The sequence below is a fragment of the Labrus mixtus genome, chromosome 5 (genome assembly GCF_963584025.1).
Source record: "Labrus mixtus chromosome 5, fLabMix1.1, whole genome shotgun sequence".
NCBI lineage: Eukaryota > Metazoa > Chordata > Actinopteri > Labriformes > Labridae > Labrus > Labrus mixtus.
The window spans coordinates 27,311,221-27,333,032 of NC_083616.1; the positions used below are offsets into that span (position 1 = coordinate 27,311,221).

The window sequence follows — 21,812 nt, forward strand, 5'->3', positions numbered from 1 at the left end:
CGTCAATATAACTCAAATTTAAAATGCCCAAATATGTAGCAGAATAAAGAAATGTCCAAATATGGTCCCTTCTGGCTTTAGAAAAACAAGATGCAGATTGCAAAAATTGCTAAACGAATAGGTACCAATGGCTTTGTCCAGTTTTTATCAGACTGGCGCACAGTCCACGGTGTAACCCTACCTCTCGCCCAATGACAGCTGGGATCGGCTCCAGCCCCTCGCAACCCCAAACAGGAACAGCGGTATGGATAATGGATGGATGGATGGATTGAGTTGGACAAGGATTTGTCCTAAAAAAACTGGTATGTTTCTTTAAAAATCTTAAAATAAGGCTGGTCTGGGAGAAAAAAAGTAGCTTCTTTTTAAAATCGCCATTCTGACCCATTGTTTTCTCCTCAGAGGCGGAGGTGTAATTAGAGTGATGCTTTGGCCTCATAACGTCCTGTCTCAGTCTAATTATCTCTGTGGTCAGAGCTGCTCTATTATTTTACACATTGTGCTAAAAAACGGACAGAAAAGTACATCTGAAGTGTGAACATAACTGTTCAATATCTTATAGTCAGATTTACACTTCTTCTCTTTCTGTAACTTCCTAACTTTTCAAAGCAGACCCAAAAAAAGGTACGTGTCTTATTTTTCACAGGTATACGTCAGGGTTAAAAGTATTGCAAGCTGCGAACAATCCAGGCCTCTGTTACTGTACAATCCATTCAAGCCGCTTTTGTTTGGTTTTATTGGAGAAATGACGCCCTTCTTTCCCCCCGCTGAAAACTCAGGATGCTTTAAAAATGCTGAAATTGAAGCACTTACCAACAGTGAAGTTTCCTCCTCTCAGAACACTGTAAAACACACAACCTGCCACCCACATACTGCACACTAAATCACACACACACACACACACACACACACAGTGAAGGGTTTCAAATTATCCTCTGACCAGCTTCTAAATGACACCAACACTTTAGTTTAACGGCAGAAGTTGTTTAAGGCGCGGCTGCAGCTCGGTAGAGTCAGTCGTCTCTCAACTGAAAGGTTGGGCGTTCGATCCCCAGCTTCTGCAGCCACATGTTTATGTGTCCATAACCCAAAGTTGCTCCTGCTGCTTTGTCAGCAGCGTATGAATGTGTATAAATGGGATTAGGTAATGCTGATGTACAACAAAGCAAAAAGGCAGCAGAAGCCAAACGACGTGATGCAGCACGCACTCTAAATCAGAACAAACTAGCATGGATGAGAAACTCTATCCACCAGAAGAAAAACTAAAAACAAGGAGTACTAGAACATTTCAGATTTTTGCAAACGCCAGCAAGTCGCGAGCTGGAAATGAGTCATGCAATATGCAAGCTATTCAAAAACAAGGTAAAATACACAACCAACCTCAGCCTACACTGGTTGGCAGCTAGGTCCACTACATAGAGCCAGGGTGACGGCACAACCAGCACTGAGTGACGCTTTAAAGTCAAAATTTCCAACGTTTCTCTCGTTCATATCTTTGGTGATAGAAAGGATGAAGACACATGAAACAGGCATGCCTTCTGTTGCCAAATACTTTCCTCCATTGTGTCTGCCAGTTTTTGAAGGTGCAATCAGGAAATACAGTTCTGGAGTTGTGGAATGGGCTCTTGGCTCTGCTCTCAATGTGCCAGTGTATTCCACCAAGACTTCAAACATGCTAGATGTTCAGACGTCCGGTCGCAGCTAATCGGGCTCTGGTCAAAAAATGACTGATCATGTGAGACCAGATGACAAAATAAGCATACTTCCAGACTGTTTTATTTCCTCTTACGTCATGCTTACAGCATATTTACTGCGTTCTCTTCTCATGTACAGTCCATGGGTAACACATGGCTGTGTTCATGGTGCAGCAGATTTTAAACTAGCTTTATTTAGAAGAAGGTTGAAGCGACACAAAAAAAACAACTTAAAATTACAATTAACTGAACCTCACTGGGACATTAGGAACACAGCACACTGTGAGGCCTGAGATGAACCCTGAACGTGTTGTTTAGGGTCTGTTGTTGTCCTGTTGTTTAATGTACAGAACACATTCTTCAGCACAGACCTAATGAACCTGTACATCGTCCCCCTGAAGGGACAGCTGGAGCATCTGCTAACTATCAGCTGCTTCATCCACTGTGATGTCTGTAGTTCCATCTGCTCTACTGGAAAATCTCTGAAATCTAAATAACCTGCCTGATGTCAAGATAAGATTGTTGACATATTGTTCCTCGTATCAGTAATTTGTTATTTATAATTTCAAAATCATTCCAGGAATTATTGTGTTTATCAGGTACTGCTTTTTGCGAGCCGCTAAATGTTTAACATTGGGTGACATGGAGGTGCTGTGGTCAGCAGTTTGTCATAAAACAAGGAGGTTTAGTGCATCGACTTGCTGGCCGGTCGACTGGTACCTTCTGTGTGGAGTCTGCATGTTCTCCTCGTACTTGTTTGAGTTCTCACCAGGTACTCTGGCTTCCTCCCTCAGTCCAAAGACAAAGTAGTCAGGTTAACTGATGAAAAACACACATTTACCATTTGTGCACACTGAGGATGTTCTTGCTGGTGTAAACGAGCATGGACTTTGCAGGCTGGTGCCAACGGAACTGCCGCTAGATAAATGCTGAAAAAAACAAAGAATTGTTGGTTGATTTTCACAGGCACAAAACCACTCATACCACATCGATGACCATTCAAGGAATGGATATTGTGATTGTGAGTTCTTACAAGTACCTGCATATTATAAAAACTACAAGAGAAGACTCCAGCTGCATAGAAGAATCAGGTCATTGGAGTGCAGGGAGACTTGTAGAGAAAAACTTGTGAAGGCCAGCTCTGATACGGGGTTACCCCTCATCCCTGTGGAGATGGTGGAAGACGTGAAAATAACGCCTTTGGACACGGGAACCACTCATAACCAGCATGCCTCCTCTGCATGTCAGCAGTAGTAGCTCCCTAAGATGGATGTTCGTTTTCTGTCTAGAAAATGTCATATGAAGACTCTCTGTTTCTATCCGTACTGACTAAACTCAGATTCAGAAAGTCTTAGTTTTAATAAAGCTAAAGCACCACAGGTGTAATCTGAAATTGATGTGAATATTGAAAAAGTTTTGGTTCTGAAAATAAAAATACATTTGAAGAGTAATAGTATGATACATTTTAGAATGAAGTGTTATGTTTCACTGACTTCAGTGCAGGATCACACCAGGTCACACCTGGATTCTTTGGCAGTGGAAATGCAAACGCCCTATTGTTCCTGCAGTAGCAGGAGGTAGCCACGCAGCTAGCTTGCAGCAGCAACACGTGTACGTAGTTGAGGTGATTCCTTCAAGTTAAAGGAAAAAGTGATCAAGCTGAACAAGAGTTCCTTTTTATGACATTAGTATAAAGATCAAAGGCAGGCTGGCTTTATCGCAGCGATCTGCACTTCCCTTTTAGGAATACAAGGCAGCAGCGGCTGCTGTTTCCAATGAGAAGCAGGTGTCGGCCTGATCTGAGCGGTTTAAACAGCTTCATAATGAGGGCTGGCCGCCTGGAGGGGGCCTCCTGTACACAGGACACATAAAGAGCCATGGAAATACCAGACACAATGGTACGGCCTTCATCACCATCATCATCATCACCATAGAGTGTATGTAGAACACAATGAGAGAAATGCTGTTGTTCAAACATAAGAAATTTCAGAAACGATATAGAACATCAACATTGAGTCTGAGAGACATGACATGTGCACTTTATATATAAAGAAGTTTAAACATTGTGCCTTTAAGTAGTGAGCACAAAGCAGATACCCTCCACAGCCTGGCCTGTAAAAAGGTGTTAAATACTTGATGCAGTCATGTTGGTGAACGTCACACCTGCATTCAGCAAATGAGGCACGTAAGGCACATGACCAAACTTAAATTCAACCATATGTTAAGCTACAGTGAGCAAATAAATAGGTTAAAGGTCTACATTTTAAAACAAGCTGCAATTTTATCTGTCCATTAAAACTTTGAAATTTGTGCTTAATTAGGAAAAGTAGATCCCAAACTCATGAATGAAACAACACACAAAATGTCAAGTCTGACTGATTTGAAGTTGCTTTTGAACAAACTAGGCCAAAGTTTCTACACTTCTTTCGTCTCTGTGAAGTGAGCTCATCAGTTTCTAACACAAATCACCTTCTCAAATAGCTCGAGGGCTGATATAACCTCCAGTTCCTCAAGTATGGACTTAAGATCCGCTTTAAAAGGCAATCCCAATACAGCTCCATTCAATTAACAAAAAGAACAACAACTTTGAAGCAGAAGCCTGTTTGGCCAAGAAGGAACACAAGACAGATTTACATGAAAACCTTTCCAAAAGGATCCAACAGCTCAAACACTGAGGTTAAAGTTCATAAACTGAATTAGCTGAAGTGACACCAAGCAGACATCTAGCAGTCACTCAAAGAGGCCACGCCTTTAATTTATCATAAATCACACCTCAATAGAATAAAAAAGGGTGAGTTGTGTGAATATGTGCCTCTGTAAAGTGTTCATGAATAGAGCAATGTGCTTTAGATGTTACCATGTTTAATTCTGCTCTAAAGATGTCTCTATGGAGATTGACTCACTTTTGGCCTCAAGTGGCCGCTTGGAGAACTGCGCTTTTTTCCTTTTTGCGATTTCAGGAAGGCTTCGTTTTTGATGCCATGGAGGTGCTGCTTTGTGTTTATAAAAAGGCCAAAGGGCAGCCATGATAAAAAAATGCTCATGTAGGAATTTATCATTCAGTATTTTCTTCCCCCTTAGTCAATATAGGTTACCCCTCCCCCATCTTGCCATTACCTATACTGAGGTTTAAAAAAATTTAAATCTCATTCTTTGCTTGAATTATGAATCTCCATTATTTAATTATTGGCCGGGAGGAGAAGCACCAGATCTTTAAAAAAAAATGTCATATCTTCAGAGACAAAGAAAGACAGACAACTTTCTAAATTGGACGAAACATGACTTCTCCAACATACCTCCAAACTACATTTCCTCAGGTTACTTTTTCCAAAGAAATCCTACATGATGAAATTAGCTACTTTTTACAGAATGGGCTACTGTACCTGATAGACAGAGCTACCCCACATTACCCAAAAGAACAAAAGCTACCTTTGACAGAGAGAGCTTCCTCACAGAATGAGCTCCTTTGAAATTAATTTCTTGACAGAATGAGTTACATCTCAAAGAGCGCTACCTTTGACAGTAGCTGTTTAGCTCATCTGGTAGTGAGCATGCCTTCTACCTATACAGCCTACTCCTGCAGCCCTGGGTTGGATTCCTGCATCTGCTGGGCCACACATTATACATATCAAAGAGCCTGATTTTCATTAAAATCGGTTTAATATTTGCCGTGGCATTAATCAAATGAGTAAGCTCAGATCATTTAAAATGTTCCCCACAACAAACACATCATTGCATTACTTGTAAAACAGAATTTAGAATTACATCTTCTCAAAGTTCTTCAGTATTTGTGCGATACAAACTATAGACAGTGTGCTGGAGTTTGCTTTCAATTTTTGGGGAATCAAACAAAAAAAGAAATCATCAAACATTGGGTGCCTTTAGCATGTATTTTGTTGCCCTGGTACTTAAACAGGTATCGTGAAAACCCTTCCCCATTCCGTCATACAACAGTTAATCATTCAGTCGGCACAGCTTATATCTGCTAATCTGCCTGTAAAGCAGCTCTCACAGAAGCTAATAGAAGCCAGACTCAATAAAAACTTGACAGAATCTGATTCCACTTCAGCCTACTGGCCCCTGACTTCAAGGTCAAACAGTTAAGAGTACAGATCCACACACTTTCCATTAAACATCAGAGAGGTGGCTCATATTTCATTGTACTTTTCACTATCCATCTGTAGAGTATATCAAACAGTATGAGCTGGACTGCCACTTTCTGATTCATGGAAGGGGTGCACTGTTCCTTTTAATTTATATTAAGTAGTTAAATAAAAAAAAATCATAGTCAAGTATAGTTTTTTCTCCATTTTTTGAGAGATCCCGACCTGATATGTCCTGATTTCCTCATTTTTCAAGCCCTGCGCAGTTTCGGCAGATGGTTGTTCATCATTAGTCTGGTTTTGGCCAAGATTTCTGCCTCTTAAAAGGTTGTTTTTTCTTGCTATTGTAACTTTGCTAAATGTTGCTTAGTGCTCAAAGTAGATTAACGTTGAGTTTTTGTAATATAGCAATGAGTATGGTCTTTTACCTGTTCTTTTTTTAACATAATCAGTAAGGTATTTTATCTGCTTTTTGTGTGTCTCAAGTGTCTTGAGATGCTTTTGGTTTGTCCGTAACTGGCTTGTAGGTTGTGAGAGCAAATTCAAACTCTGCAGTTGGCATTCATGTTAAAATATAGACTTTATAAGTTCGACAAATGACCTACCTTCGTATCCAATTGGCCATTGTTTGTCTTGTTAAATCAATCATTTGTCGTGCAACACATGTATACAATTAAGCATTCCACAGGGCTCTATTCTTGGGCCCATTTTACTTTTCATTTTTCTTTTAATCATATCAGATTCTGATTCTGATAAAGGATTTATAGAATCACCTTAAATCTGCTCAGTTGTTGACCACCCTTTTTTATTTGAAAATGTGTGAAGAGTCTTTAGGGCGGTTATTGTAGCCTTTTAATTGATCTCTTCTGTCTCTTCACGTACTCAAACTCAAACATTTGGATTTGATGATTGATTACTGATGTTATCTGTGATCCCCTGATATTATTTTGGTCATTTAATTGCCATTAAAATAAGTTAGAGTTAACTTAAGCCTCTCTCTTTGCATCTTTGTGAACGTGACTATGTTCACACCAAAGAGATTAAAATAATCCTCATTTTGACCAAACCTCTACACATTCAGAAGGACAACAGCAGGCGGAGCGGCACCAACAATTACAGCCAGGTTGGGTTTGGCTGCGACTACTCTAGCATCACACACAGCTAGAAAATGAAACACAAAAGCAGCTGTCATCTTGCCCAGTGTTGTGTAAACCTTTACACGTTGAGGGAATTTCTGTTGCCATCTAAAAATCATAGTGAAACCTACTTTTAGACTCCAGCATGAAAAGAGTCAATTACTCTTCATACCTGAAACTACAGAGACTTTTGGCAACATTAGTTGACCCTATAAAATAAAATCTGGACCATTCTTTATCTCCCTTTGATTTTCTTTTTGGGTCTGAACCAAAGTTGAACCACCCTTATGAAAGCTGTTTCCACTCAGCCAGTACGTCTCCAACAAACCTCTGCTTCTTTTTTTATCTCTGTAAAATTTAGCTTTTCTTTCGCCAAGGATAATTATAGCAAGTATGGGTCTCACAAAGATAAGATGTTCTGTCCTGCAACGTTTTGCAACACCATACCCTGCAATCACTTTCCAATACTATAAAGTAACCTAAACGTCCCTTACGAAACCGAAAGATGATCCATGCATCAAACCAAGCAAGTCAGGTTTAATGACCAATAAATTGAAGTCCTTCTGAGATCTCTCACATTGCTGATCAGTAACAGTAACGTTATTTTTTATTACAAAAATAAGGAGCATTTGTCCTTCAGGATGCATATCCACTTTGCTAAACAGTCTTGAGAGGTTTAGTTTAGGAGTGTGTGCAATTAGCCAACTAAACTTTTAAAGTTGTCACTCTTGCTAGTCGGCACCAGAATAAATGGTTGCTTTTGCTTTTTTCACTAATTCAGGACAGTCAAAAAAATGTTGTGTTAACCAAATCCGTGTCTGTGTGGTAGTTAGGCAGGTAGGGAGGTTTCGCGGCACATCCCCCGTCTCCATTGATATCATAATACCATTCATTTTTTACTGATGGTAGTGATGACGATGGTGGCAATGATGTGGATGACTATATTTTAGATGAATATTTTTATCATTGCTATAGCGTCAAGCTATTTATTTATTCATGTATTTATTTTTATTCTTTGTGTGGCTTTGTATTTCTTTTTCTCTTTCTTCCCTTCCAGAATCTCCATAGCCTTCACCAGAGAGCCTATACACACTCACACACATATGCAGTACCCCTGAAATTGTAATTGTCTCTCATGTTGTTTTGTAAGTATATTGTCCTTTGTCTTGCATTAATATAAAAAAAGGCGAGACCTCCCGAAGGCCCCCTCAGGCACTAACTTTTTTTAGTCATAACTAGGTTTTTTGTTTTCTTTACAGTGTAACGGCTAACAGAGACCAATAATGTGCACGTCATAGGCTTGAATATAGTTTTTGCTAAATGTCACCTTCAGATCCTTTCTTGATTAGTCTCAAGCACCAGAAACAGTGTTGTTGATGTTGCTTTAATTCCCATAATTACAACTCATGCTACAATTGTAAAGCATAGAAACTGTTTAGCCATAAATTAGCCATTCATAAAAAGGATGGTTTTACAATTTTTTATTACTTACATACTTTATTTCTCTTTGGCAACAAAAAAGGCACAACACATTTTACTTATTGGTTTCAATATCGAGAATCGAGACAGTCACCCACGATTATCAGACTGATTTTCAGTCCGTGAACCCCACAGGTTTCAACGCAGCCTCCCGGCACCTTAACGTGAACCTCAGCTGAACAACATTCATATCAACATCCAAGACCAACAAATATGAAATACTGTAAAAACCAGAACAATAAAATAGAATTAAAATCTAAAAAATACAACTACTCTACAATTTGACCCTAGCCCTAGCTCCAGTGTGGGTTAATATAAGAACATGAATAACTGAGAGACACAGACAGTGCTTTACATTAACAATAAAAACCACAGGGAAAGGAGAAACTACCATGATGAAGAGTCCGTCCAGTTTTTGGCTTCTTTAAAAAGCCAAAGCGAGGAAAAAACAAAGTTTAGGACAGAAAGAAAGTTAAGTGAAAAGGTCAAACAAGACATTTTGGTCAAGAGGGCTTACAAAAGATAGTACTGTGAAATCACAAATGATAGAAATCTTCAAAAGCTTAAAAATCTTTGTTCACTATCGACTGAAAAAAGGTTTTGATTTAAACATTTTGAGTCACAGGAAGCTTCTCCAATAAGTCGACCAGCCGTCTCTCTTCTACATCGTGTCTTGCAGAATAGAGCGCCGTTGTTACCACAATGTAAACCATCCATCGGACCACAGTTATTTCATTCTTCATGACAGCAACTCTCTCGCAACGCAATTCCAGTCCTCTGTCCTCTCGTGTCAGTTTGTCTTCTTACAGGAGTCCAAAGATGAACAAACCCACCATGAATGAGACCCTGAGTGGTACGTCCTCCAGGCCTCGGCTCACTGGTTGACGTGGGGCCTCAGGGCCTGGTAGAGTCCCTCAAAGGTGGGTCGGTCCGGTATGTCTCGGCTCCAACAGCGCATCATCAGCTCGAAGAGTGAAGGTGGGCAGAGTGGAGGGCCGTAAAGAAAGATCTGGCAGGGTGACAGAGGACAGTTAAACAGTGATCTAAAGCTTGAACTTCAGAAGGAGCATCTTAAAAACTTATAGTGCTGTATTAAATAATATCTTATTAAAACAGAAGGAACTTTCTCGTCCCATTGGTAAACGGCATTTGGCCATTCACCATGAGTCTGGTTCTGCTCGAGGTTTCTGCCTGTGTAAAAGTGCGTTTTCCTTGCCACTGTTTCAGAAGTACTTTCTTATGCTGTATACATTTCCAATCGCTTTTAGCTTTTTTGCTCTCTCAAGATTGACACTCATATTTCTCTTGGACAAATTCAGACAATAATCTCAAACCATTTTACCACAGTGTGCCATTGTTTTTACTGAGAATCATCCTGACCTGTCTTTGTTGTCTTATTTTGTGACCTTTTTTGTTTGTTGTGATTTGTATCTCGACATCATTGTAAATGAGGGAGACCTCAATGATTTTCGAGGATTAAATAAAGGTTTGAAATGAATCAACACAGGGCCTGTTTACAGTTGGCATTAAAATATCTTCATGTGGTTACTGGATATTTGACAAACAGGGTTTCCCTAGTTTAAGTCCCATTGCGGGCTAAATATGGAAGTTGATCTGGCAGCTGGAGAGGTGCCAGTACACTTCCTGAGCACTGCCGAGGCGCCATTGAGCTACGCACAGAACCCCCCATTCTCTCCATTAGTGCATGTCCATAGGATCCTGTTTGTGCATGTGTGTGTGTGTGTGTGTGTGTGTGTGTAGCATCTCTCAATAACAGAGTGTAAAATGTAATTTCCCTCAGCTAGATTAATAAAGTGTAACTTCTTTCTTCTTCCTGAAATGCCCATCCATGTCTCACCTCTGGAACTCATGTTTATTTTATTATTTAAAAAGGGTCCAAGAGGTCAAAATGTGCTGTGACATACATGACATATACAAGTTAGAAAAAACATTCTGACATGCGCCAAAGGGATCCTGAGATTGGATGTCACGTGTAAAGCTTGCACAATAATGACTGAACAGCTCCCCCATGTGGAGGAAACGGCAACCTTGTCGATGTCAAATGGAGTGAAGTTATTGTGAAGTTTTTTTTAGTTAGAAGCTTTTTCCATGTAATGCTACATGTCTGAAACGTTAAAGTGAAAGTTTATATTCAGTTACAGTGAATCACAAACTTCCATAATTATTCCACTGATGAAAGTTTTTTAAGCGACTTGCAGTTGCTGTGATAGGTGGTCAATATAGAGGACATTACCTTACAAGCGATAAAAGACACATCATAAAAGAAGCTAAATCCATTGTGGGTTGGTTTGATTGGCCTCACCTGTCTGCCCTGGTTCCTGAAGAACTCGCCAGTGTTCTCTATGACCTGTTCGTCAGACAGCAGGCTGTAGGGCTGCTCCTTACACAGTGTGAAGATCTCCCACAGGGTGACACCAAACGCCCACACATCACTGGCAGTGGTGAACTTACCCTGGAGAAGAGGCAAGGGCAGAAAAAAAAAAAACAATTTCTAAGTGGAATATAACACGAGCGTCTTCACTGTGAGAGCTTCAGCAAAGCAGCATTAATCAGTGACAGAAAAACAAAGCTGTTGTGTGAGTAAAGAAACCAAAACTGAGACATCACTTCAAAAGATCTGGTTGCCGTTAGTGCCAGGGTACCAGTATTTAAAGTACAAAAACACATAACACTTTAAATAATATAACAAACTTTACTTCTAGAGCTGCTCTTTTAGTAAATGAATGAAATGACTTTAGTTTTGATTTTGCCCCATCTAAATAAAAGCTTACAAAAACCAGGTGGAAATTATCATCCTTTTCTTTTGTCTTTTATCTCAGGTCAACTCGTCTTGTCCCTCACCAGCAGGATGCTCTCCCAGGCCATCCATCGTATCGGCAGCACCGCCCGGCCCTGGATGCGATAGTAGTCGCTGCTGTAAAGATTTCGGCTCATTCCGAAGTCCGCAATCTTGATGGTGAGACGGCGGTCCAGCAGGCAGTTCCTGGTGGCTAGGTCACGGTGCACAAAGTTCAGAGACGCCAGGTACTTCATCCCCGACGAGATCTGCACCGACATGTGAAGGAGGTCGGATAGACTGGAGCAGGAAGCAGGAAAAAGAAGGTCAACTTTTTTTTTCTCCTGAAGTTATGGATTGATATCAACTTGGTGGTAAAAGTTCAGCTAACATGATATTAGCATTATAACCTCATAGTAAGTATGATATAAATTAACCTGACTGAGGGGATGTTGTTGGCGTGTGTGAGCGTGCTCTCGATCTCCCGCTGTGAGAGGAACATGTTGAGGTCGCCGTTCTCCATGTACTCCGTCACCATACACAGCGGGTCGGACGACACGCACACACAAAGCAGTCGGATGATGTTGGGGTCGTTCAGACGAGACATGATCTTTATTTCCTTCAGGAAGTCGTTCCTGAGGGACAGGAAGATGAAGAGGACGTCTTTAGCTTTCATTTGTTTTACTTTCAGATTGTAATGTGTTTTTTTTTTTCCAAAAACAAGGAGCAGACTTTATCTTTTCTACCAAAAGTCAAGAGACTTCATGGATGAAAAGAATAAAAATGCACACTGACAAACATGAGAGTTGCTGGTGTACCTCTCCCCTGATTGGTTAATTTTTTTTTTTACAGGGAAATTGCTTTGGACATGAACTAACAATATTGAAAACAAAAGTCAAACGTTAAAGATGGATTTGATTTGCTTTTACCCCAAGGACACGGGGTTGGCCTCAAGCTTTCTGTGGGACAGGCAGGTGCCAAACTGTTAGCTTGAACTAGCGTGCGGTAGCTTGCAGTGTAGGCACAAGCAGTAAATGTACACACTACGTCCTTACAAAGACAGACTTCTTTGTCAAAGAGATTTATTTTATTTGATCTAAAGGCAGCCTTTGAATTATTCTTGTCCAATCCCCCAGAGAAAATTTTTTTTCAAACATTTTTGACTTGAAAACAGGAGAAGCCAGTTGACTGCTTACAAAATCGTTAATTCAGATCCAACACGGTAACTGTGTCAAAATACTAACCAGCAGAGACCAGTAGACCAGCAACGCCTGGTTTTTTAAACATAGAATGATTGTTTTTGTCAGTCTGGTCTGGTGAATTTGAAGGCTGAAGAGACTGACGTTTGAACTGTTTCTGGTTAACTGATACGCTGTGTACCTGGCTTGGCTGGTTGCGTCGGCCCTCAGCTGTTTAACAGCCACAAGCACTGAATGTTCATCTCTGTCAGGGAGAGGCGACCCCTCCCCAAGGAATTCTGGTAGACCCTCGGCCTCACACAGGTGGACCTTCAGGAGATAAAGGGGTGTTAAACATCATTTTTTAATGCTAGAGTTTCAATTGAACTTTAATTTATTTTATGAAGTGTTCTTTAAGTGTCTGTGGCCCCGCCCCCTGTTTTCTCACCTCTCCAAACTGCCCCTCCCCCAGTTTCTCCCTGAAGATCAGCTGTTGCCGAGGGAACTCCGCCGCCGAGATGTCCTTTCTGGTGAGAGAGTCCACAGTGAGGGCGGGGACGGCGTACATGTTGCTTCCTGTGACGCCCTGCAACCGCACGATGTCCGTCTCGGCGTAGTGCGGTGCGTTGCTATGGAAACACTGGTGGGGAGTGCACTGGGTGATGTCTGGCTCTGCGTAACCTCCTCCACAAGCTGTTGGAGAGAAAATGAAGTGTTGTTTGTTAATTTAAGTGGGTTTTTTTAACCTTTAAACATGTTGATTTCTTTAACTTTCTTTAACATCGGGTGTGTATGTGACTTCCAGGTCTTTTTGACCCAGCCTCAAGTGGACACTCGATGAACTGCAGTTTTTATGCACTTCCACATTGGCTTCATTTTTTAACACCAGAGGTTGCGGCTCGTATAGAACTGATTTTCCAAAAACAATCAACAGTCAGCTGGTAAACCAACCAAACAGGGAATCGGAATAAGTGCTACACCAGGTGGAAACTACGGTGGCACCAAACGCAGAACTACATTTGGTCAGTCATCCTTCTCAGTAAGAGGAACACATTACCATCTGACATTAAAAACTGACACAGCTCAAGGCTTTTAAAACTCATATAAAGCAGTGGCTGAAACTTAAGAAAGTCTGTGACATTCACTGTGTTTCCGCTGATAATCCTTCCTTTACTTATAATCAATCATTTGTACTGCTTTATAATGTTTCTGCAAGTCTAAAAGTTGAGTCCTAATAGCCAAGCCAGGGACAGTAATTGCAAATAAGCCATGGCTACAAACATGTATGCATTGCATCTACTTTGTATTATATTTATGAAGCTATGTTCATTGCCTGTGTTCCTGTAAACACTACAGTCTAAGTGTTTACAGGGACACATTACCGAAGCAAAAGTGGAACGCTCGTTCTAGTGACCAGACCAACATATTAAATGAATGATAAAGTGACCTCACTATATGATCAGACATTAAGGAAACATGTTGAAGTGCTTCTCTGACAACAATGCAGCAGCCAGTATGTCCTCCTTCTAACTTTAGATTCTGGTCCTGAATGCTCTGGATTTGTTTGGACCAGAGAAGGTAGGCGGTTTTAAGGAGACCCCCACACGTCCGTTTTGGACGCCCCTCGGTTTGCCAGATATGAGAGCAGTTATCAGGTCAAACCAACAGGTGTTTCAGCAATGGAAGAGAAGTGGTTCAGATAGAAGTGATTGTACCCAAACTAAAAAGCCTCTGCATGTTTCTAATAAGCTCCACGAGCAGAAACGTGCTCAAACTAGGATCAATATTGGAGATGCTTTTGAAAAATGGAGAGAGGTTAGAACACAGAAAGGTTTACAGACCGATGCAGAGCTGGATAAACACTGAAGCTTCAGTGTCCACCACATGGTGACCTGCGTGAGCATCGACTCTAGAGAGGACGGGACGGGGGGAGGCAGCTCTCTACAATGCTTTGAATTTAGACTGCAGTACCAATTATAAACGCTAGGCGTCAGAGTTACATTTTGCTTCTTTAACACAGTAGAAGAATTACTTTTTTACCTGAATTATTCAGGTAAATGAATGCCTGTATGTCTACAGTTACAATTTAGGAACAAATTACATTTTCATCAACTTCTTATTTTTATAGTTTCATTTTTTTTCCTTCATCCCATCAAGATATATAATTTTGGACCTTATTAAGGTTTACGCAATCCTTAAATGAAGTCACTTTCTAAATCTGAGAATGATTTTGCAGCAGGAAAAATGCAGATAATTGTTGACAGAAGGAACAAAAATACAGTTCTTTTATAATCTACTAAAGCTGGTAGATGTTTAAATGTCTGAAGTCACACCTTTCAGCTCTTACCACGCAGCCAGCCTGACGTCATGTAACAGGAAGTCAGCAGGATGAGGTCATAGAGAGGATTACCGAGGAGGAGAGCTGGAGGAAGGAGGAGGAAACATGGACAGAGACAGACAGGGCTGGGAGGTAAAAGAGAGAAAAACTGCAGAATGAATGAGCATGCACGTCACTTTTTACAGCATAGTCAAGAAAATATTATACAAATAAAGAGAAAAAAGAAAGATATGGAGTTTGTGCAATGTTTTCGTGAGGACAGTCAGAGAGTTAAAAGCAGATAAGCATTCAAAAGCTGTTCAGAAAAAAATGGAAGAGAAAGGAGTTAGTGTTCTGCCAGCAGGGGGCAGACTGCAGCAGTTTTATGTATTTAAATAAAGGCCTCGACTCTGTCAGCTCATGTTCGAACTTGCTATGGAGCAATATCTGCAGCACTCTCGGGCATCACTGTTTCAGATTTACTTCCACTCAGACTCTTTCTTTAGATTCTTTAGATTAATGAAGGTGAGCTGTCACCAAACCTCTCAGATGCTTCATAAAACCTGAACATTTAGCAAAAAAACAGCGACAGAAACGGTGAGATTTAAAGGGAAAACTAATAATTGTTACTGTAATAATCTGTTACTCCTGTCAGTACTAGATGTGAAAAAAGGACTCCCAGTAGGTTTACCTGAGGCCTCTGCACTCTGCGACAGCTCCGGCAGCTTGTTTCTCAGCGCGGCCGGGTTCTGGTACTGTGGGTCCAACAGGAACACTCTCTCATAGTGAGGGTCAGTGTTGGCGGGGCCTGAGGAGAGCAAAGCACATGAGGGAACCAACAAAAAACCAGCTGGATCCATATTCCAATGACTGTATATATAAAAACATATTCTTATTATGTATTTAAGGGACTTTTCATACTACGTTGCTTCTGATTCCTCAGAAACAAAAGGATGCAATGCAAGGTATAAACAGGGCCATGATTGGTCAGGGCAATGAACCTAAATGAAACATGTTTGAATAAAGTGCTTGTTTTGGTCACTGACAGGCTCACGTCATAATAAGTGTCTGAAAGAATCCCACAGAGACCTTTTCAAAGAGGAAGAGGCTTTTTTTAACCAGAGGAAGATGCTCAGTAAATAACTTTCTTCAAAGCTAACAGATACCATTTACAAAACAGTGATTTCAGCCTGCAGTAAACAGGAGTAAACAATAACACAAATACAACCCAATCAAGGCAGTGGTACATCAACAACTCCTTTGTTATTCAAGATATTCTTGATGGGACTGTGGTTACAAAAAGCTTAAACAAAAAAGGTTCCGGTGAAAACTGAGGAGGCGTTAAAGTCTTAAAATCTTCTGTTCTCTTTGCTTTCCGATGTTCAAACCCATAGACTCTCCAGCCTCATACTGAATTTGAGGTATAGTGATAGACAGAATATATTTTATTGTCTACCTGTGGAGGCATGACCAGAGCGGGGGGGCACAGGGGGGGTCTGGAGGATGATGGTGTCGCTGCAGGACGACAGCCGAACTGTCACCTCCTCGTCAAGGATCCGACGTGGAGCCTGAAGGAGGAGGGAGGAAACAGTTGTATTCTTTAAGGGAAAATACGGACCAATAATCTGAGTGTTCTTCTATTATTTATATCAGTCTCTGAGACGTCAGTGAATAAACTTGATGCTCATAGTGAAGCTTTTTGTATTGTTGTAGTAAAGACCTGGCTCCATGACAACACCAGATTAAAGGAGGTACAATATTTGGTTTGGAGGAGGATGGGAAAAACTTATTTCAAATTCAAAAGTGAAAAGAGTTATCTCTCCAGTCATTATTTGTACAACATTTTATTTTCTGTTTTTGTATTAAAGGAGGGAAATGTAACTCTGACACCTAGTGTTTAAAACTGGTACTGCACATTCTGCTGAGTGTCACTTTCAGACTTTAGTCCTTTGTGCTTTAACTATAATTGAGATAATATGGCTCACAGCTACAAAGAAGTTTTCAAATTGCCCCAGTAGATAGCAAAAGTTGCAAACAGGCGGCAATGAAATCATTAGGCGAAATCTGCAAAATCAAAGTACGTCCCCTGAACGGTGTTGTTTTTGGCTCCGACAGGTTTAGATTGTTATTTGAAGTGTCTGACAACATAACAGAAAGGAGCCCTACAGAGATATGGCTTTTTGTTTAAGATTAAAATGTTTCTTTTAGACCAGAGAAAGCGGTTTCAGCAGGGTCTCAAAGCCACCAGCATCTACTGGAAAAAAGTAAATTAACTTTTTTTATCTTATTTAGATATCAATAAGAACACTCTTTAGGGAAGGAAATTGTTTAAACCTAATAAGAAACTTAAATAAACAGAAATGCATAAATCAAAAACGTTGCATGAACTGATTCAAGCCAACTTCCTGTTTTCCTTAAATAAGTCCCTAAACTGTCCGTCCGCTGTTTATTTGCTCACCTTCTCCAGCACCTTACAGACATACTGGCACCACAGGATGAGGAAGATGATGATGACCAGCAGTAGGATGATGGTCACCAAGCAGCCAATCAGAATGGGCGTTTTCCCGTCATCTGGAGGGTCACTGGCGGATGGATTAGCTGCAGACGAGAAAGAGGAAAGTGTCTTGATTCTGATGTCACAGTTAAAATGTGTTGACAGTTTCTTGTTGTATAATTAATACACAGAAAGTGTTTCAGTTTTAAAGATTATTAAATGTTTAAGTGTAGTGGTCACACCTGTCTGTAGCGTCGTTGGCATGGTGCTATCCTTATTGGCTGGAGAGGAGGTCACCGCCATGGTCATCTGTGTGGAGAGGACGGTGTCCTCTGAGGGACAAATAAAGGCAAGTTATTTTGTTTTAGTTTTTTTAAAGAAGCAAGTCTGTGTTTGTCTGTATGCGTGTGTTTGTGTGAGTGTGTTTTTGTGTTGTTACCAGACTGAAAGGAGATTTCACTGAACATCATCCAGACGTCGGCGAAGTTAAAGCGGCAGCGGAGGGATTTGGCCGTGCGGCGGTTCAGAGGGACAGTGACGTAGCGGGCACTCGGGTTTCTGTCGTCCAAGACCGTCTTGAACGCCACTGCCTCCGCCTCCCAGCCAGCAAAGCGAGGCTTAAACCAACAGGAAACAGAGGCAAAGATCTTCACACCGCGGGAGAACATGTTGTTACTGTGAACCTGATCGGCGGGCAGAAGAGAGATAATGTACGTTAGATCAAAAGAATCGCTCCGTTCTGTTTGCCTCGCCAAGAAACAACATTATTCCTGCAGATGATTTCTCCACATTTCAAAACTATCAAAGAACTCTGGTTTGCTGTGCCCAATGCAAAGTGAATGTATACTTTGCATTACTGGACAAGCTCATCAGAAGTTCTGCTCAATCCTGTTAGTAAGTGTCTATAAATCAGCTGATGAGATCTATGATGAGGTAAAATAAGCAGAATGTAAAACCTTCATGGAGGTGAAGTTCCTCTGCCTGTCGAACACAAACTCCATCTCCACAAATCCCTGAGTTCCCAGCGAGTCATTCCTCCAGCCAAGGTAGTCGTAGCCTGGCCACACATGGTACTGACGAGTCAGAAGGAAGTCGTCCATACCGATCACTCCGTCCGTCAGCTGACCCATCCCGCCAAACAGCCTCCTATTGGACGAGACGGCTGACCGTCAGAACCAGCAGGGAAACAGGAAACACTGATGAGTGATGCAATTACTGTGTGTCACTCACCTCTTGTCATGATCTCCGTCATACGTGGAGTCGTTGAGGCTGGCGATGGGGTAACCGGGCGGCATCATGAGCTGACCCTCTGGAGCGCTGTATGAGACAAGACCATCTACAGAGGGGGAGGGGGAGGGGGGGGCAGGTACGAGAGGGAATAAGTTGTGCTCTAATAGATTTCACCGTTAAGTGACTGAAGAAAATAGTCAATGTCAAAAAAATATTATGTTCAGTTGCAGCAGTTTTTAAAGCAGCATATTAAAAAAATAGAAATGGATCCCTCCGACCAGATTAATGACCTGATGGTAAACTGAAAGTTAGGAATGACCCGTGTTGTCCTTCATTTTGGAGAGTTTATTGAAGATATCTGGAATCTAGGAAATGTATTGATAGGATGTGACCATTTTATTTGGAACTCAATATATTTGATAAATCAGGGCCTAAGCCTAATTACCATGGTTACCAAACATTTAAAAAAGACCTGCAGATCATGAAGTTTTTAACAGGCAAGAAATTACGATCCCCATTTGGTCAGATGTTGATGTCTTTGACGGAGGAGGTTTCCGTGGAGTTTACTTGTCTTTACGAGGAGTAAATATTTTGGAGAAGAGAACTTCAAAGTCTGCCTCCACTGAATCAACAATTCTAATGTCAGCAACGCTCGTCAAGTTTGAGTGTGTGTGTGTGTGTTTGTGTGTCGTACCCTCCCACGGACAGCCGTACAGCTCCACTCGCATGCACACAGTTGTCGACAACGTGGTGACCGGGATCAGCCGCACATAACGAGTGATGACTGGAGGGTGAAGGTCGTTGATGACGGAGGCGTAGGCATTTTTGTTGGCCTGCATCACCTGGAAACAAACAATAAAACACAAAACAACAATTACATCAATCATCCTGAAGAAAGCCATATGTTTCTAATTTTTCTGCAGTTGCAGTACTTGATTCTTAAAAGTACACTGCTTAATGTTTTTGGATATGGAACAGTTTTTACCAAGGTTAAAAAAAAAGGAAATCAGCCGGGTACATTAACACATCATTCACAAATAGCGAAAACTCAGATTGCAGAAAGTTCACGGCTTCAAGTTTTAACAGTGCTGCATTCGGTTTTTTCATAAACTGCCAGTATCAAAACATGGTTCAAGTATGAAAGTGTTTGCAATGCGATTTAAGTTTTCTGATAAATGCATTAATGTAGGGTGTTTAAACTGCCCAGATGGTGTTGCTTTAGCTGCCAGGTCCCTCGAAGGTCAGCAGGAAGCTGGTGCGTAAATGTCATTTCCTCTGATACGAGTGTGAATGACCAGAAGCAGCTCCCATTCTTCACTCCATCACTCTGTTCTATCACTTAGTTACATGTTTCCGCAGCAGATTTTCTTCTCTTCTTAAAGGTCTTTTTCTTCCTGTTACATTTTCCAATCAATCTCCCATCCCCCGCAGGATTTGACCCTTGTTCAAAATGCTGTGTATGGTCACTCACCGTGTTTCCTAGCCGGTTTTTCCAAGACTTCCACAGCAGGCCGTCCCTGCTGTAGTTGAGGCGGTAAGCTCGGGCGAACTCGTTCCCAGAGTTCCTGGCGTATCGTCCCTGAGTCCCGACCACGGTAAGGAAAGTCAGCCTGCCCAGGTCCACCTTAAACACATCGACAGGTTTTTGTTAAATCACGGGACACACCGAAAACCCAAAGGCTGTCTGTTGGGTACATAAAACACACTAAGACTTTATGTTCACACTGTTTAGCACAGTTGACTATGAGCTGAGATTTTGAGATTGTTTGCCTCTCATCAGCTTTTTAATTGGCACCACTAGATATCTAAACCCGTACTGGTACACGACCATAAAGACACTTAAATATTATCTGACGATTGGACACAAACCTGCAGGTACTGACTGTCTGAAGGCTCCAGCTGTCCCTCAGGACACCAGGCACCTTCTCCCTCCTCACGATTCAACCTGCAAATGCACAAGAGTTAACATAGAATATCTGCGCCCAAACATCATTTCAATAAAACTGTGTCTGCAGATCATGGGACATTTCATACTGTTAAAAGTTTAGCCCTCCGAGCTATTAACCACAGTTCATTTCCTGTTCCTTTCACTGGAGTTACAGAGACTCGTAAAAACAGAAGCCATATTTGGGAGGCACATGAAGCAGCACTATGCTTTTTGATTGTAACTGTTCTTTTGACATGTGCTGCTGATCCTGATCTCAATGGGTTCTTATCTGGTTAAATAAAGGTTAATAATAATAAAAAAATAATAATAATTTTCTGCATTGTTTTATCAAGTTTGTCATGTAAAGTTTATTTTAGCATACTATTTGGATGATCAATTATTTGTATTCAAACCTGTTGTTTTTATTTGGTTAAGTTTAATTAGACACTCATCAGATCATATTGTGTCATAAAATTGATTGTACATGTGCTGAAAGATCCCACATGTGTAACTGTGTACATTATATGTTCCCATTACTGTAATTAGAAAGATTTCAAGTATAACAGTAGTATACATATTGAACACAAAATCACCAGTTTAATTATAAACCATGTCACTATTTTAGTCACACTGACCTGGCGTACTGTGGTCCTGTGGTCTCGTACCATTGGCTGGAAGCTGTGATGTCATCATCTTTAATGCGACCATCCTCCATGCCCAAGGCATAGCGACAGTGTACTGAGAACACATAAATATAAAACGAGGTCATTAACCTTCAAAAACCGATAAAAGCACACAAAAACACTTTTTTCTGTATTTTGATGTGTGTGCATGTATTCTTGTATTTATGACTTTGCGGGGGCCATTGTTTTTTTTTGGAAGAAATGAGGGCCGTCAATGTTTTTAAAGTTCAGACTTAGTATTACTTTTAAGTACAAATGGATAATAGTAATTGAGTTGAAATATCAGTTAAACACAACCAGAAAAATATCTTAATTGTGTGTGTGTGTGTATTCTTGTACTCCTGACTTTGTGGGGACCTTTGAGCCACAATGACAATGAGGACAATAATAGAGTTCGAATGACTTGTTTTTTGTGTCAATGTCGGTGACAATCATGTGAGTGTCTGAGGGTTTATACGTGTCTGTTCATACCAGGGTCGATCTGTCCAAAAGCTGCTGTGGCTTGAAGGATCAGCAGCAGGAAGAGGTGCATGATGGTCCAACAATCTCACCAAAACACATGCTACATCTCTGAAAGAAAGAAGAGAGAGAGAGAGTTGTAAAATAAAAATAAAATATATATATATGTATGGGTAAATTATACAGGTAAATTAGAAATTAGGGGTAAGTTAACTTTTTTATAGTTGCTGTAACTTCGCTTAGATCTGGTAGTTATGTTGTAAACAACTTTGAGCTCACAACAACCTCATAACTCTCAGGCAAGGATGTTAAAATAAA

General features: G+C 40.8%; 1 protein-coding gene across 2 annotated transcripts in view; it reads right to left on the bottom strand.

Moving 5' to 3' along the window:
* Nucleotides 1-8,396: 8,396 nt before the first annotated feature.
* ddr2l (discoidin domain receptor family, member 2, like) overlaps nt 8,397-21,812 on the bottom strand; it is a 29,223-nt gene continuing 15,807 nt past the window's right edge. Inside the window, exons 2-20 of one of the 2 annotated variants that reach the window (XM_061039119.1) lie at nt 21,507-21,605; nt 20,988-21,090; nt 20,295-20,370; nt 19,897-20,049; nt 19,120-19,267; nt 18,426-18,531; nt 18,152-18,341; nt 17,635-17,878; nt 17,438-17,527; nt 17,160-17,299; nt 16,158-16,269; nt 15,393-15,509; nt 14,732-14,806; nt 12,833-13,077; nt 12,587-12,714; nt 11,644-11,841; nt 11,272-11,506; nt 10,733-10,882; nt 8,397-9,418 (exon numbers count right to left, since the gene is read on the bottom strand). In XM_061039119.1, coding sequence (XP_060895102.1) covers nt 9,284-9,418; nt 10,733-10,882; nt 11,272-11,506; nt 11,644-11,841; nt 12,587-12,714; nt 12,833-13,077; nt 14,732-14,806; nt 15,393-15,509; nt 16,158-16,269; nt 17,160-17,299; nt 17,438-17,527; nt 17,635-17,878; nt 18,152-18,341; nt 18,426-18,531; nt 19,120-19,267; nt 19,897-20,049; nt 20,295-20,370; nt 20,988-21,090; nt 21,507-21,567 — 2,706 coding nt within the window. In that variant the 5' untranslated portion in view covers nt 21,568-21,605 and the 3' untranslated portion in view covers nt 8,397-9,283. The remainder of the gene's footprint in view (nt 9,419-10,732; nt 10,883-11,271; nt 11,507-11,643; nt 11,842-12,586; nt 12,715-12,832; nt 13,078-14,731; nt 14,807-15,392; nt 15,510-16,157; nt 16,270-17,159; nt 17,300-17,437; nt 17,528-17,634; nt 17,879-18,151; nt 18,342-18,425; nt 18,532-19,119; nt 19,268-19,896; nt 20,050-20,294; nt 20,371-20,987; nt 21,091-21,506; nt 21,606-21,812) is intronic. The other variant, XM_061039120.1, reaches the window with a different exon arrangement.